This window comes from Arabidopsis thaliana, chromosome 5, assembly GCF_000001735.4.
Source record: "Arabidopsis thaliana chromosome 5, partial sequence".
Taxonomy (NCBI): domain Eukaryota; kingdom Viridiplantae; phylum Streptophyta; class Magnoliopsida; order Brassicales; family Brassicaceae; genus Arabidopsis; species Arabidopsis thaliana.
In genome coordinates, this window is record NC_003076.8 from 3,605,963 (window position 1) to 3,618,972 (window position 13,010).

The window sequence follows — 13,010 nt, forward strand, 5'->3', positions numbered from 1 at the left end:
TCAATTTAATATATTTGGTCAATAATATTTATATGTTTATTTCTTTAAAGGGATAAAATAAATTTGAAAAGGAAATGGAGGGAGAAAATAACCACATCCATTGCCTTGCATTCTCACAATTATTTCGAAAGATATTTATTCACATATAGAAATTCAAACATTAGTCAAAAAGGCGTTTCTACCAATTTAACAACATTAATTATATGTATTTGGACATATACGAATCACACGCATACACGGATTCTTACTTGCAAAATAATAAATTGTAAATTATCCAAAAAAATAAATGATAAATTGTATATACATCTTTATAAAAAACAAATTAAATACGTGTGGAGAAGGACTAGAAAGACAATTTCTAAGTTGTATGAGGATATATATCAAATATTCTATATGTAACTTCATTTTAAAATAATGGGCCATGTTGATCGATATTTTCAGTTAACAAACAAAAGCCCAAATGGCGCGTAATCGGAGTGTCCTAATTTTCTCGGCGGACACTTAATTCTAATAAACGGCGGCAGAAAATGAACTCTCTGTTCACCGCCTTCCGCCGCAACCTCCTCTTAAACCCTAATCCTCACCGCAACTTCTTTCTTCATAGATTGTTATCATCATCTCGCCGTTCATCCCCGCTCATTCCCGTCGAGCCTCTCATCCAACGGATACAATCACCCGCCGTACCCGATTCTACATGTACTCCACCGCAACAAAACACCGTCTCGAAAACCGATCTCTCTACTATATCGAATCTTCTCGAGAACACTGATGTTGTTCCCGGTTCGAGTCTCGAGTCAGCTTTAGATGAAACCGGAATCGAACCGAGTGTTGAGTTGGTTCACGCGTTGTTCGATCGGTTAAGTTCATCGCCGATGTTGCTTCACTCAGTGTTCAAATGGGCGGAGATGAAACCTGGGTTTACACTTTCTCCTTCACTTTTCGATTCTGTTGTCAATTCTCTATGTAAAGCTCGTGAATTTGAAATTGCTTGGTCGTTGGTTTTTGATCGAGTGAGAAGCGATGAAGGATCGAATTTGGTTTCTGCAGATACGTTCATCGTTTTGATCAGACGGTATGCTCGTGCTGGTATGCAGATTTCTTGTAGCTTCATCAATATTGCTGATACAAAGAGCTAGCTTAGAGTAATAGAAGCATAAAGCTTTTGACTTTAATATAGTTTTTCCAATTTGCTTGTAGGTATGGTGCAACAAGCTATACGAGCTTTTGAATTCGCTAGAAGTTATGAACCGGTTTGTAAATCAGCTACGGAACTTAGGTTGCTTGAGGTTTTGTTAGATGCACTTTGTAAAGAAGGTCATGTTAGAGAAGCTTCAATGTATTTGGAGAGAATAGGAGGGACGATGGATTCGAATTGGGTTCCTTCTGTTCGGATTTTCAACATTTTATTGAATGGATGGTTTCGTTCAAGAAAGCTAAAGCAGGCAGAGAAGTTATGGGAAGAGATGAAAGCGATGAATGTGAAGCCGACTGTTGTTACTTACGGTACTCTTATCGAAGGGTATTGCAGGATGCGTCGTGTTCAGATTGCTATGGAGGTTCTTGAAGAAATGAAGATGGCAGAAATGGAGATTAATTTTATGGTCTTTAATCCGATTATCGATGGTTTAGGAGAAGCGGGGCGGTTAAGTGAAGCTCTAGGTATGATGGAAAGGTTCTTCGTTTGTGAATCAGGTCCTACTATAGTGACTTATAATTCACTAGTGAAGAATTTCTGCAAGGCTGGAGATCTTCCTGGTGCTAGCAAAATACTCAAGATGATGATGACACGAGGTGTTGATCCTACCACGACTACATACAACCATTTCTTCAAGTATTTCTCAAAGCATAACAAAACGGAAGAGGGCATGAACTTATATTTCAAGTTGATTGAAGCTGGACACAGTCCAGACCGGTTAACGTATCATTTGATCTTGAAAATGCTGTGTGAGGATGGGAAGCTGAGCTTGGCGATGCAAGTGAACAAGGAGATGAAAAACAGAGGAATCGATCCTGACTTATTAACAACCACAATGCTTATACATTTGCTCTGCAGACTCGAGATGTTAGAAGAAGCCTTTGAAGAGTTTGACAACGCAGTGAGACGAGGGATTATTCCACAGTACATCACATTTAAGATGATCGATAACGGGTTGAGATCGAAAGGGATGAGCGATATGGCGAAGAGACTATCCAGCCTAATGTCGTCTCTTCCTCACTCGAAGAAGCTGCCAAATACATACAGAGAAGCAGTAGATGCACCGCCTGATAAAGATAGAAGGAAGTCTATTTTGCATAGAGCAGAAGCCATGTCTGATGTGTTGAAAGGTTGCAGGAACCCGAGAAAACTCGTGAAGATGCGTGGATCGCACAAAAAAGCTGTTGGTGAAGACATAAACCTGATAGATGATATCAATGAACGAAATGGAGATGCAGGGGATTTTGAGTGAGAGCACTCTCTTGTAAGTTGTAAACTTAAGGTTGGAAATAGGCTCGTAATGGGCCATTTAGTCCTAGACTTCAAGCCACAATTTTGATTCTAAGAACCCAAGCATCTTGATTTCTAGCGAGATACAAACATCTTGTTATCAAGGACATACAACCTGAAGCAAATGGGATTCAAAGAGAGAAAAAAAATCAATTTTTTTAATAAACCAATTGATTTTACTTTGTTTATGTCAAATAAATCAAAATTAAACTAGACACAAACCAATTTAGTGTAAGCAAAACTATGTAAGTAAACAAAAAAAAAATTGCATTCAAGTTTCATATTCTTTAGTTAGTCCGAACAAAATTTCAGGCAAATTAAACCAAACCAAACCAAACCATAAAAACGGTCATATATTTGAATTGAATAACCAAAACAAAACAAAGAAAATGTCAATCTCTACATATATGTATGTGTGTGTGTATATAAGGTCGAATCCTGCTAAATTTTGATCACGTGCCATATCATATCTTTCTTACATAGACTTGTCATATAAGTGGAAACGTAAAAAAAATCGACATGTAAACATTTAGACCAAAAACTATAAACAAACAAAAAAAATGTTGCTAAAACTTAAAAAGAAACAAGAAGCAAAATAAAATTTGAGAAGTGAATAAACAAGAAGACAGAGGGAATCAAAAGACGTAGGAGATAGGGAGAGGTCCTTTTCTTCTTAGTGAAGCCTACGTAATAAACACAGAGGATGATGACATTAAAACAACTCTTAGGTTTTGAAAAATAAAATGTACTGTAAAAAAATAAGATAGTTTGTCAGCGAAGGTCAAGCTGCTCTTAAAAGCAACATTACATACCACTGAGATGTGTTCAGATTTGGGGCCACTCTTCTCTTCTTATTAGTATTTCTAAAGTTTTTTTTTTTCTTTGATAAACGTTTTGGTTTTGTAATCGAGGTTCTCAATCATATTTCAATATCATCATCAAATCATCACTACCCAAAACTGGGATTCAAATTCCATGTCAATGAATAAGAAAAAGAAAAAGTTATATGCATTTTAAAATTATTAAAATGGACTCAAATCCATGTGGTCAATTGGTCAGGCAATAGATAGTGACTGAAAAATGGGTCAATCGAGAATAGATATTAATATTGTAATAGTTAATTTGTAATGGCTATTATTTATAATTCTTCAAAACACTTATTTGGAGTGCTATTTTCTTTCATAATTATTAGAATAAAAATTGCTATTTCATGTTATATTTTTATTTACACCTTCAAAATTTGGTTGTTGAATTGAGATGAGTTAGATATATTCTTCTTTAAATCACGTTTGTTTGAATTTTGTTTTTAATATATTATTCATGTTAAGCTGGGAACTAATTTATATTTATATGAAACTGAATTGTAGCTACACAACAGTATTTATAAATTCCGCCAAAATGTTTTTAGTACCATATAAGAGTCAACTAAAATTTATATTTGGTAATCGAGTAGAGTGATTTATATAATTAGCAAAAACATTACTGGAAAGAATCTTCTAAAATTACTTAATTTTCAGAATCTTCTATTAACCCACAGTATCTATATGTACTTGACTTTACTAAACTATCATTAAATAATCATCACAATTTTCAAAACCTTTCCTTTATAAAGCTATCAATCTTTTCTCATTAAATGTTGCTTCTAACTAAAATTTTACCCATCTGGTGATACGACCTTTAGAATACGATGCACACAGATACAAAACAATTTGCTTCTTCGTGTGTATATATACATACACACACTTATGTATTTTTTTTGAATATTTATGACGTAAGTATATAAAAGAGTGTGAGAGAAAGATCTTGTCTGATAGTTCTCGTACGAAATGATCCAAAATCTGTCAGAGCTCCATCATTGTCGCCCTCGTGGACAACTGATATCTTGAATTTTTATGTTAATTCATTTAAATTTAATATTAACTGACTAATATTGACTGACTTCTAAAAAAAAAAAAAAAAAAATCAAAACAGAACAAAAAAAAACGCTAGATTAATTTTTGATAATTAAAAACTGAGGACAAATTGGTTGAAAAAAAAAAACGGATGGCAAAGTTATGTGTCAAACGCATCGTCATCACTCTGTCATGGTCCTAACCATTTGTCAAAATGATGGCCAAATCATAAACTCTATTTAATATTTTTAGTTTATAAAAACTGACGGCGAGGTTTAATACTAAAATGATTAGATGTGTGAAACAAAAACTTGGCAAAATGAAAGTAATGGGAACTGGAAAATGGAAATAGCAAAAGGAGTAATGGTTTAGTGTGAACTTACTAAGCAAGTGGAAAGAAGAAGAAAAACAAAAATTAAATGGGTGTTTACAAAATTTACAATAAACTTTTTTACTATTTATCTTACTCTTGATTTTTTTTTATTGTGAAGCCAGTTAAACAATATCAAATTTCTGTATGTAAAAATAAAAAAATCAGTATGTCAGGTTTACAGCCTAAACTAAATATATGTTTGAATTAATTTAGAAAAGAGGGTTAAAAAAATTGATGTTGTCAATCAAAGTAAATCTTTGTGGACTCCATGCAATATCTTAAGGACAATTCAGAGTGGCTACTGTCAACTATAATTACCAATTTTCAATAACTGTATATCATGTCGTTAGCTATTCATAGAAGCACATATTATATGAATGTCAAAAGTCTTCACTCTTTTGGTTAAGAAATCAAAATTCAAAGAGGCAGAGACAAATTATTGTTACATTCTTAAAATTAATTTGCTTCAGAAATTAAGAGTATAATATCAATAAATGGAACCAAAATTCAAAACAATATTTTACTAAGAAATTGCACCAAAATTTAGATATTATTTTACAGCCAAAGAAGTAAATATTACCAAATTTACAACGCATGGAAGCTTGGAAAATGAGGAAACTACTCAATATTAAATAAACAACAAAGCTAACTAACTTCATTAGCGACCATGAAAAAAGATACAAGTCAAAATTGAGAACAAGAAAAGAACCAAATTATTAGGATTTATTGAAATGAAGATGAATAATATGGGAACTACAAATATTCCTACAACTCAACGGACCGTTAAATTTCATCCATTGGTCTGTTATATCCTCAGCGATCTTAACGGCGTCATAGGCTGTTCCCGAAAGTCCTCTTCTCGTGAAACCCACCGTGTATAGTCCCTTCTCTCCTTTCCATCCGTTAGGAAACGGCGTTTTTGGCATTCCTTCTTTTGTGAAAAAACTATTCTCCTGGAAAATTCAAAAGATGATCATATATATTATTTTTAATTTCTTAAACAAAACTATAAAGATATGAGGGGAGATGAGACAAAGAAAATAAGAAAAAACAAACGAGCTTTTTAGTAGTTTTTATATAGTGAAGAAGGTTTATTCCATTTTGCATGGAGAAAAGAAGAGTTTTGGAGTCTTGCTTGTTCCCTTTGTTGCATGTGTTGTGTCCATATCATAGAAAGCGATGTGTGATTCACTAAATGATAACACTACAAACGTATTATTGTTTAGTTTTTAGTCTATATACCATATCTTTATCATTTTACCATCAGCATCACCGTTATTCTTGAAAACGAAGTTTTTAATTGCATGCATCCGTATGTTGTTGCTTCACATAATTTCATCATCATCACATATACATATACACATTGACATATATATAGCAAGAGAGAGAATATGATAAATAGTATATGCTTAAAAGTACCTTAAGCCAATCGGGTACATTACTCTTATACCCAGTCGCTAATATTATGGAGTCGAATTCAATTTCTTTCCCATTCAGAAACTTTGCCCCGTTCCTCGTTATTTCTTTCACGGCTTGCGTCACCTAATAGTTAATACCCACAAGACAAATCAGTTCAAGTACAAACGCACGCATGCAAACTTTTCATATATCTAACCTTTTAGCTAAAAAGGTAATTTACTCTAGATGGTTAGTATTACTTTAAGAAGAAGAAAAATTATGAACTTACTTTAATTTGTCCTGATCGGATTAAAGAAATGGCACCGACATCAAGAACGGGAGTTTTACCGGTGACGTTCTTTAGCTCAATTGGTCCGGTCTTAGGTCGTCGAAGGCCTAAAAGGTCGGTATTGCCCAACGTAGAATTAGCAAGAAGTAGGAGAAATTTGTCCACCAGCTTTAGAGGAAACCATTTCAGTAGTGTCATGGCTATTCCAAATGTTGATAGACCAAAAAAGTCTCTTGGTAATACATGTACCTGCGTCATTAATTAGACCCGGTTACTACTTATATTAACAAAAGCTTATAGAGTTTAATAATGAGCATGATTAATATTTTACTTACAGAGTTTCTAACGACCATATGAGGCAGAGCATTGTATCTACAAAGATCCAAGCTGACCTCCATACCGGAATTTCCACAACCAACCACCAAAACCTTCCGGTTTGCGAATGCCGAACCGGACTTGTACGCACTGGTGTGAACAACCGGTCCAGTAAACTTCTTTAAACCGGGTATGTTCGGAAACACCGGTTCAGCGTTTTCCCCTGTGGCAACCACCAGCCACGTGGATGTGTATACACCGTCTTGCGTCTTCACATTCCATAGACCAGATGCGTCATCGAACTCTGCTTTCTCGACGGTTTGGTTAAATACCGGTTTGATATTAAACCGGGCAGCGTAGGACTCAACGTAGGAGATGAATAGTTGCTTGGATGGGTATTTGGGGAAGTTTTTAGGGAAAGGCATAAGAGGAAGCTCGCAAAAGTGTTTAGGGAGATGGAGTTTGAGACGGTCGTAGGTTCTTTTTTGCCATAAAGAAGCTAAACAATCGGTTCTCTCGAGGATAACCGATGGTACGCCTCGGTTTGACAAACAAGCCGCTACGGCTAGACCGGAAGGCCCGGCTCCGACGATGATCGGACCAGGAACGAAGATTTGAGTAGGTTCTGATTCTCTACAAGTGCCCATGTCGACTAATAAAAGCGAAAGAGAGAGAGAGAGAGTAAGAAAGAAGAAGAAGGAAGGAAGAGGAAAGTGTCTTTATCTTTCTCTGACGATCACACACACATGCACCTAAGAAGTGTCCTGTTTTAGGGTCTTCTTTTGATTGTTTCTCGGGAAAAACCAAGAAACCAAGTTGGAAATTATATAGAGACCACGTAAGATGAGGTGGTGTAAATGCTCGAGAGTGAGTGAGAGAGAGAGAGAAGGCGTGAGAGAAAAGGAAAGGATTTGTGTGTGTGTGTTTCTCAATAAGTAATGGGGGAGGAGAGAGAGAGAAAAGAGAAGAAGTATTGTGATGTGTATAGTGTAGGGAGTAGAGTAGGTCTAAGAAGGGAAAAATGGTGGAGATATTAAATATTACCACTGGAAAAATCTTTGCCATAGATTCTTTACTATTAGTCAAACTAAATTTCTTTCTACAATTAATGACTATTTTTTTCCCTTTATAATCACTAAGAATTTATTTATATGCGATAATGCGATCCAACATGATTACTATATATTATGGTTAAGATTTTAATTACTTTGATACTTTCGTGAGCAACATATGTTAATAGTGCATTATGTTAAATATAATTCAATTATGTTGTGTATAGTGTACGTTTATTAAAAAAAAAAACAGTTCTATGTTTAGTACAAAAAACATTAAAACAGTGTTGATGTCAGGATGTAAAAGCTAAACATGTCTTTAAACACTAAAACGAACATCCGCTAACTATATTGTAGTATATGATATATGCGTTGACGTGTTTCATGACTTCCATGATCACATTCACATATTCACATTCGTACAATTGTTATAATTAAATCTTTTACCGAAAGTTTGTTGGGGTCAAGTAAGTGGAAACAGAAGATTCATGTCATTAAATTATCAATTAATCAAATATTGTTTACTTTAACAAAGGTTTAGATGACCTTCTTTCCATCATAAGTATTCATCTTCTTTCCAACATAAATTATAGTATACCATATAGATTATTACATTTTCGTGAGAAAGAAAGATACATAATCAAAAGATAACTACTTCTACGCTTTGATTTTGAGGTAGCTGGAGGGATGATATATTCAAGCACAATTAATGAGAATTGCACCAAACACATAATTAATAAGTGGATATGTGGAAAATGTAATTTGACTTGCCACTCCTTCGTTAAATGTCAACTAATGCAGCCGACCTCCACTTCCCCTATGATCTCTATAAGGTTGCAATATCAATATTTAACATATTTTATGCGAAGCCATATTCTTCAAAGCAACTAATTATGGATCATTTAAATCTAGATTGGATTTTATACTGGACGCAACAACATCACATTTACTTATAAATGTACGGCTGATTAAATAGCTGATATTTCGTTTTGTTCAATAGATTCTATAAACTAGTTACTAACAGATATGAACCAAAATTACTTCTATGATATCTTAAAATAATATGCATATAGAATCAAAAATTATAAAAATACGAGATATCATTACTAAAAAAATCCTAAGGATGAAATATTTTTGTATATATATGTATATAGTTTATACTTTATAGGTAAAGAGGAAGAGAAATATTGGGACTTAAATGTTATTTTAATGTGACTTATTTTAGTCAGAAATGTATATATGCGCATGGTAGTTTAAGCTGTAAATTTAATGATGCATTGCATGCTAAACCTCATCTCATCGATTAACGTTTGACCTTATTATGGATACCATTTCACACAGACACAATTGATTAAGACGTAAACGATATCCAACGTAAATGTTTTAACTATATTAACTTGCTTTCTGGGTATTATTTAATCGAAAAATAAACTGTATATACGCTTGACTTGGATGCATATTATTACTACATAGACCCAAATGTTTTGTTTGCTCCAATCAAATAAAAACCTTATTATGGTCAAGAGATGAATGACTTTATCAACAAGATTTAATTAAAATGCCATTTTTTCATGTATCATTCCTATTATTTACGTTAGTACTCCACTTACATATAATCATGACATGTTCAATTTCTTTTACAATCCTTATAGTAAGCAAATAATTTCTAATTAAAACCAAAAAAATATTCTAATTATACGTGAGAAAATCAATATATTGGAATATGATATTTGAAACTAATATAATTATCTTTCTGCATGCATGTATCTCTAGCTAGTTCTAGTAAACACAAAATTTGTGCTAAACTAAAACGCTAGCTAGTTTCAATATATACATATTTTATTAATTAGGTAAACGAAAGATACTTATTCAATAGCAAAAATTCAATCTAGTTCAAATTTTCTTTAACTAGCACTACATAACCGTTTTAAAGATCAGGTGTGCATAAACTTACTTAGCTTGGACGAGAATCAAATGTTTCTTACGTAAAGATAACTTCGAAATCAAACGATTCTATAGACTCATTATTTATGCATGCTTGGTATAATAGAATGGTCCATACATTTTCTTTTGTTAATTCAAATGGTCCTAAAATTCAGTTTAATAGAGCCTAGACTCATGACTAAGCTGGAAGAAAAATACAAGTTATACAAGTGTATCGGCTATACTATTAATCTACTCTATATGCATGTTACATAGTGTATTGATGGTCCCTTTGGTTAGACGAGGAATATTGTGGTCCTTGGATGGATCACCATCAGCAATCTTGTTTACACTATCGATAATGGCAAAAATATGAATATTACAATGTAGACAAAAGAATTTAGGGTCCCATGAAAACGTCATCTTGCTCTGGCCTCTTCTTCCAATTTCTCCTTCTGCATTATCCGACTCAATGCTCTTTGGAACTTTTCTGTCAGGCTTGAATTTGCCCTCAACCTCAATTTTTCTCACCATAGTTACATGACCACACTCATATATACCATATATAGACGCATGCATGTTGGACATCTGAGATAGCTTAACCATAAATTGGAGATGTACGTTAGGATTACCCTCGACATTTGTATTCAGTATGTGTGTAAGTATTCAAATAAGTCATGTACCGACATAAGTCACTGATTCATTACAATTAGATTAATTCATGGTATTTGATATTGTATTATTTGAAACCACTAAAAATAATAATTAAGAAGAGACGATGGAATCTTTTTTCCTTTTCCTTTTTTTTTTCTTCTGAAAATCTTAAACTGTTTTCACTTTTTCTACTATATTTTATCTTGCAAGGCCATGTTAAATGTGATTTTGAAAACATGATATTTTTTTACATAATATCTTATCCAAAGTATGTAGGAGCTAAAATGAGCAACATTACGTAAAATCAGCAACTCGACTCCTCTCATGTCTTTCTTTAAACATTTGTGATTTTAATTTCAATTACAATTACTGTAGTATTACTAATTTTAGTTCCTACAACTATGATGTTCTTTTTAATTGTAGTAGTAAGATAAACAAAAAATAAAAAGAAGTTTAAACGATGGTCCACACTCCACATACCACATACCACATTCTTTACTAATGCATTTTGTGCGACGCATCACATGATTCACTTAGTGTTTTTGTTTTTCTCCAGAATGAACAACTGAAAAAGGTGTATAATACATATGTATAATTGTCCCAAAATATAATAATATGTCTAAAAATAGTATCCACCAATCACCATGTAAGAATCAACGGCTTCTGCGTTGACCATTATATTTAAATATGTCAACCTGTAAATAGAAGACAAAAGCGTCTGTAGTCCAACGGTTAGGATAATTGCCTTCCAAGCAATAGACCCGGGTTCGACTCCCGGCAGACGCAATTTTTTTTTTTTCCTTCCTTTTTGACAGTGAAAACAAATTTTCTCCTGCTTTGTGGATTCTAGGGTCACAAAACTGATTTTTTTCATCATTTTTATATAACTTGTATTTGAAGTATCCATAGTTTCTACATTAACGTTCCAAACAATATGTTCAAGTCTATTAAACACACAATTATTAACATACAACATCTCTCACATCAAATATTTATCACTAGATAAGGGGAGCACAGGAAAAGAATGGCATGTTTCTCTGCTCCAAACCAAAAACGCCATCTCCAATTCCGTCATGATCCAGACCTTGCTTGATACGCCCCAAACGCCTTGCATACAAAACTTGCTCAGAAACAACAGGCAATCTTATTCTCTGATATTCCTCAAGACCCAAACTTACATTCTCAGGTCCACAGTTCTCTAAGCATTTGCCTAGCACTTCCGCATCAAGTATCGACATGTTTGTGCTTCTTAGACCATGAGGGGTCGTGGGATGAGCCGCGTCTCCAACCAACACGATGTTTCCCCAAAAGATTCGTTCTAAAGGGTCAGAGTCGTAAATAACATTAAGGAAAGGATCCTTTGTTTCACTCATGAGTCTCGCTAGTTCGGGGATCCAAATGGTTTCTGCTTCTTGATGCATCTTATTGATCATTTCTTGACTCACTTTTAGAGTAACAGAGTTGCTCTGATATCGTAATTCCATAACAACAACAAAATAGAAATCAAGAAAACTACACTTGTAGACGCATCCTAATCAAAAAGAGAGAGGAATTAGTCTTCTTACTTTCAGGTCAGGCTCTGGTTGATTGACATACCAAATCCAGTTGAGTTTCTTGTTAAAAAGCTCGTAAAACACGCTATGAGTCTGTTCACCGAGATCAAAATACAAGCATTTTCCAAGATCCGGATACACTTTCTTAATCCCACTAACTGTTTCCGAGTTCTCATTCCCTGAGAAATCAAATACACCTCTCCAAGCACAATAACCAGAGTACCTTTCACATAAAACGAAAAAAACAAAATCCTATATGATCAAGTCCACAAAATATCGATAAATGAAGATCACACTCTTATTTCAAACCTCAGTTTAAAGTCAGGCAAGAAAGTTTTCCGAATCGAAGACAAACACCCATCAGCTGCAATAAGTAAGTCTCCTTCAATTTCAACAGTTTCTTGAGTTTCCACAACTAAAGTCTTAACCTTTACATTAGATTCATCTTGTGACATTGTGAAAGACAGAAACTTATGTCCCCAAAGAAACATGGTCTGAGGCAATGCGTTATACAGAAGAGATTGAATATCTGACCAATAAGCTGCTCGGAAATCAAAATCCTCATCTCTTGTTAAAATCCTTGTCACTTTCTTCTCACTATCAGTTGTCTGATTCTACAACAAACCCACAACACACAAAAAAAGTTAAAAACTTTAGGTAGAGCTGGAAAAACTAAACGCCGATTGTTTCAATTGTCGAACTAAACTCAGTGTTCTTATTACCTGATCAATCGAGAGAGGCAAGGTGATTTCATCTAAGAGCTGTGGAGTAGTAAGCCATGATTTGATGATCTGCCGAGCCTGAGGGTCGAGTCCGAGCCCAGCACCAGTAGGACTCCCAACAGGAGGTTCGGAAGATTTCTCGAGAACCAAAACATCCCAGCATGCTAACGTGAGCGAGTGTGCGCAAGATAAGCCTGCTATACTTCCTCCTACTATGATCGCTTTCCCTTTCTTCTTCCCCATCTCATCAAATCAAATGTTTCTTCTGCTTCACAAATTGTTAACGATAAGAGAGAGTTTCAACTTAATGAAACCTCTGGGTGGATAAGAGGATTAGAACTATGTGGGATGATT

At 34.3% G+C, this 13,010-nt stretch overlaps 3 protein-coding genes and 1 non-coding gene across 6 annotated transcripts; 2 read left to right on the top strand and 2 right to left on the bottom strand.

Annotated features, from left to right (window-relative positions):
• The first annotated feature begins 422 nt into the window (after nt 1-422).
• AT5G11310 (Pentatricopeptide repeat (PPR) superfamily protein) lies at nt 423-2,666 on the top strand. Its single transcript, NM_121169.5, has 2 exons — nt 423-1,086; nt 1,198-2,666. The coding sequence occupies exons 1-2, from the start codon at nt 528-530 to the stop codon at nt 2,445-2,447; spliced, it is 1,809 nt and encodes a 602-aa protein (NP_196692.1). The 5' UTR covers nt 423-527; the 3' UTR covers nt 2,448-2,666.
• Nucleotides 2,667-5,284: 2,618 nt separating this feature from the next.
• Nucleotides 5,285-7,678, bottom strand: YUC4 (Flavin-binding monooxygenase family protein; the record flags this gene model as incomplete). Of its 2 annotated transcripts, NM_121170.3 has the most annotated exons (4): nt 5,285-5,703; nt 6,170-6,292; nt 6,438-6,686; nt 6,773-7,678. In NM_121170.3, the coding sequence occupies 4 exons, from the start codon at nt 7,397-7,399 to the stop codon at nt 5,467-5,469; spliced, it is 1,236 nt and encodes a 411-aa protein (NP_196693.1). In that variant the 3' UTR covers nt 5,285-5,466. The 2 variants fall into 2 exon arrangements, with proteins under 2 accessions (NP_196693.1, NP_850808.1); NM_180477.2 differs by having other exon boundaries at nt 5,682-6,292; nt 6,773-7,399.
• A 3,417-nt stretch (nt 7,679-11,095) lies between these two features.
• Nucleotides 11,096-11,167, top strand: AT5G11325. The gene has a single exon. It is a non-coding gene; the product is annotated as a tRNA-Gly (tRNA).
• An 8-nt stretch (nt 11,168-11,175) lies between these two features.
• Nucleotides 11,176-12,951, bottom strand: AT5G11330 (FAD/NAD(P)-binding oxidoreductase family protein). 2 transcript variants are annotated; one of them, NM_121171.4, is made up of 4 exons: nt 12,657-12,951; nt 12,244-12,548; nt 11,947-12,157; nt 11,176-11,847 (listed from the first exon to the last, which is right to left on the bottom strand). In NM_121171.4, exons 1-4 carry the CDS (start codon nt 12,897-12,899, stop codon nt 11,380-11,382), a joined length of 1,227 nt encoding a protein of 408 aa, NP_196694.1. In that variant the 5' UTR covers nt 12,900-12,951; the 3' UTR covers nt 11,176-11,379. The 2 variants fall into 2 exon arrangements, with proteins under 2 accessions (NP_196694.1, NP_001318539.1); NM_001343178.1 differs by having other exon boundaries at nt 11,176-12,157.
• Nucleotides 12,952-13,010: the final 59 nt, after the last annotated feature.

Coding starts and splice junctions, on each gene's coding strand:
- AT5G11310 (NM_121169.5), top strand. CDS start 528: ATGAACTCTCTGTTCACCGCCTTCCGCCGCAACCTCCTCTTAAACCCT. Junction 1,087..1,197: donor CAGACGGTATGCTCGTGCTG/GTATGCAGATTT, acceptor ATTTGCTTGTAG/GTATGGTGCAACAAGCTATA.
- AT5G11330 (NM_121171.4), bottom strand. CDS start 12,899: ATGGGGAAGAAGAAAGGGAAAGCGATCATAGTAGGAGGAAGTATAGCA. Junction 12,158..12,243: donor TTGCCTGACTTTAAACTGAG/GTTTGAAATAAG, acceptor TTTATGTGAAAG/GTACTCTGGTTATTGTGCTT. Junction 11,848..11,946: donor AACCAGAGCCTGACCTGAAA/GTAAGAAGACTA, acceptor TTACGATATCAG/AGCAACTCTGTTACTCTAAA.